General features: G+C 40.9%; 1 protein-coding gene across 1 annotated transcript in view; it reads right to left on the bottom strand.

Annotated features, from left to right (window-relative positions):
* The window catches only part of TEOVI_000304400 (casein kinase I), a gene marked incomplete at both ends in the record, with an annotated part of 1,113 nt that extends 339 nt beyond the window's left edge, over window positions 1-774 (bottom strand). Inside the window, one exon of the mRNA XM_067226029.1 lies at window positions 1-774. Coding sequence (XP_067082130.1) covers window positions 1-774 — 774 coding nt within the window.
* Between the last annotated feature and the right edge of the window lie 650 nt (window positions 775-1,424).

Genomic DNA, 1,424 nt, shown 5'->3' with positions numbered 1-1,424 from the left:
GTTCAAATATGCCGCAAACTCAGCAGGGAAGCCTCGGCAGAGAGTTTCCAAGGGAGTAGACATCTTCAACTTTGCAAGTCGCATATATCGTTCCCTCTTCGTAGGTGCCTTTAAACCCTGCCACGGCAGTGAGCCACGGAGGAAATACATGAGGATATAACCGATACCTTCCAAATCATCACGTCGGCTCTGCTCAATGCCAATATGTGTGTTGATGGAACAGTAACGTGCCGTCCCAGTTAAACTTTTGCCTTCCTTGTATGGAATGTGCTGATGTGTTCGTGCATCACGGTACTTCTTTGCAAGTCCGAAGTCAATGATGTACACGTGATGGCCCTTCTTTCCCGTTCCCATTAGGAAGTTATCAGGTTTAATATCACGGTGAATTATATTGTTACTGTGGACAAATTCAATACGCGCAATCATCTGCTCCGCTAACATCAGCGTTGTTTTCAATGACAGCCGACGACCACAGAAACTGAAAAGATCCTCCAATGAGGGCCCGAGAAGATCAATAACCATCACGTTAAATTCCCCTTCTACGCCATGGTAAAGAACATTAGGAATACCCACAACACCGCCACCAGCGTTGAGAACGCGGTAAAAGCGGGCCTCAAAGGCAAGTTGCGGGTGGCGGGTTTTTACCTGCTCCAACTTGATGGCAACCGGATCACCTGTTTGAATATTTGTCCCCCGGAATATTTCACCAAACGAACCGGAACCAATTTTTTGCCCGATGCGGAATCGGTTTCCCACACGAAGCTCTACGCTCATTGTTTATAACCGACAGTTTCTGTTTTTGATTCTCTTTCTTCTCTTTTTTTTTGTTTGATTTTCGTTGGATTATTGCCGCTGTCACCGCTGCTCTTGCCGCTGCTGTTGGGGTTGTTGTTTATTTAATCTATAATTCCTCCTCAGCTCGTCGCGACCTGTTGCTGTCGCACACCTTTCTTATAAAATAATTTCAATCACCTTCGCGTGTCCTCCTTCTATCCTTATTTTACTTTTTTTTGTAGAATTTGTTTGTTTGTTTGTTTGCTTTTCCTCCTTTAATTTTTTTTCTCCTGCTTTTGTTGCTCGTTTTGTTTTTTCCTTTTGTCCCTTTGCAGTCCTTTATTATTTGTTTTTTTTTCTCGTTTCTACCTCCGTTTCTAAAACCACGTAATGTTTGACCCGAAAACGGAAACGAAAGGATAATTATAATAATAATAATAACAATAATAATAATAAAGGAACAAAAAAAAGAGGAAAGGAAAGGAAATATGAAAGGACTGTTAGTTTATGAAACTCATTGCAAATGCACTTTTCTTTTTATTTGTAAAATTATTATATATTCATGAGGAAACAGAAATATGAGAGGAAACGGACCCAGAAAAAGAAAAAAAAGGAAATATGACCGCCAGTTATGTACACTATCACGAGTT

This window comes from Trypanosoma equiperdum (assembly GCF_001457755.1).
Source record: "Trypanosoma equiperdum strain OVI genome assembly, contig: ctg_642, whole genome shotgun sequence".
Lineage (NCBI taxonomy): Eukaryota > Euglenozoa > Kinetoplastea > Trypanosomatida > Trypanosomatidae > Trypanosoma > Trypanosoma equiperdum.
This window is presented reverse-complemented; position numbering and strand designations above follow the sequence as displayed.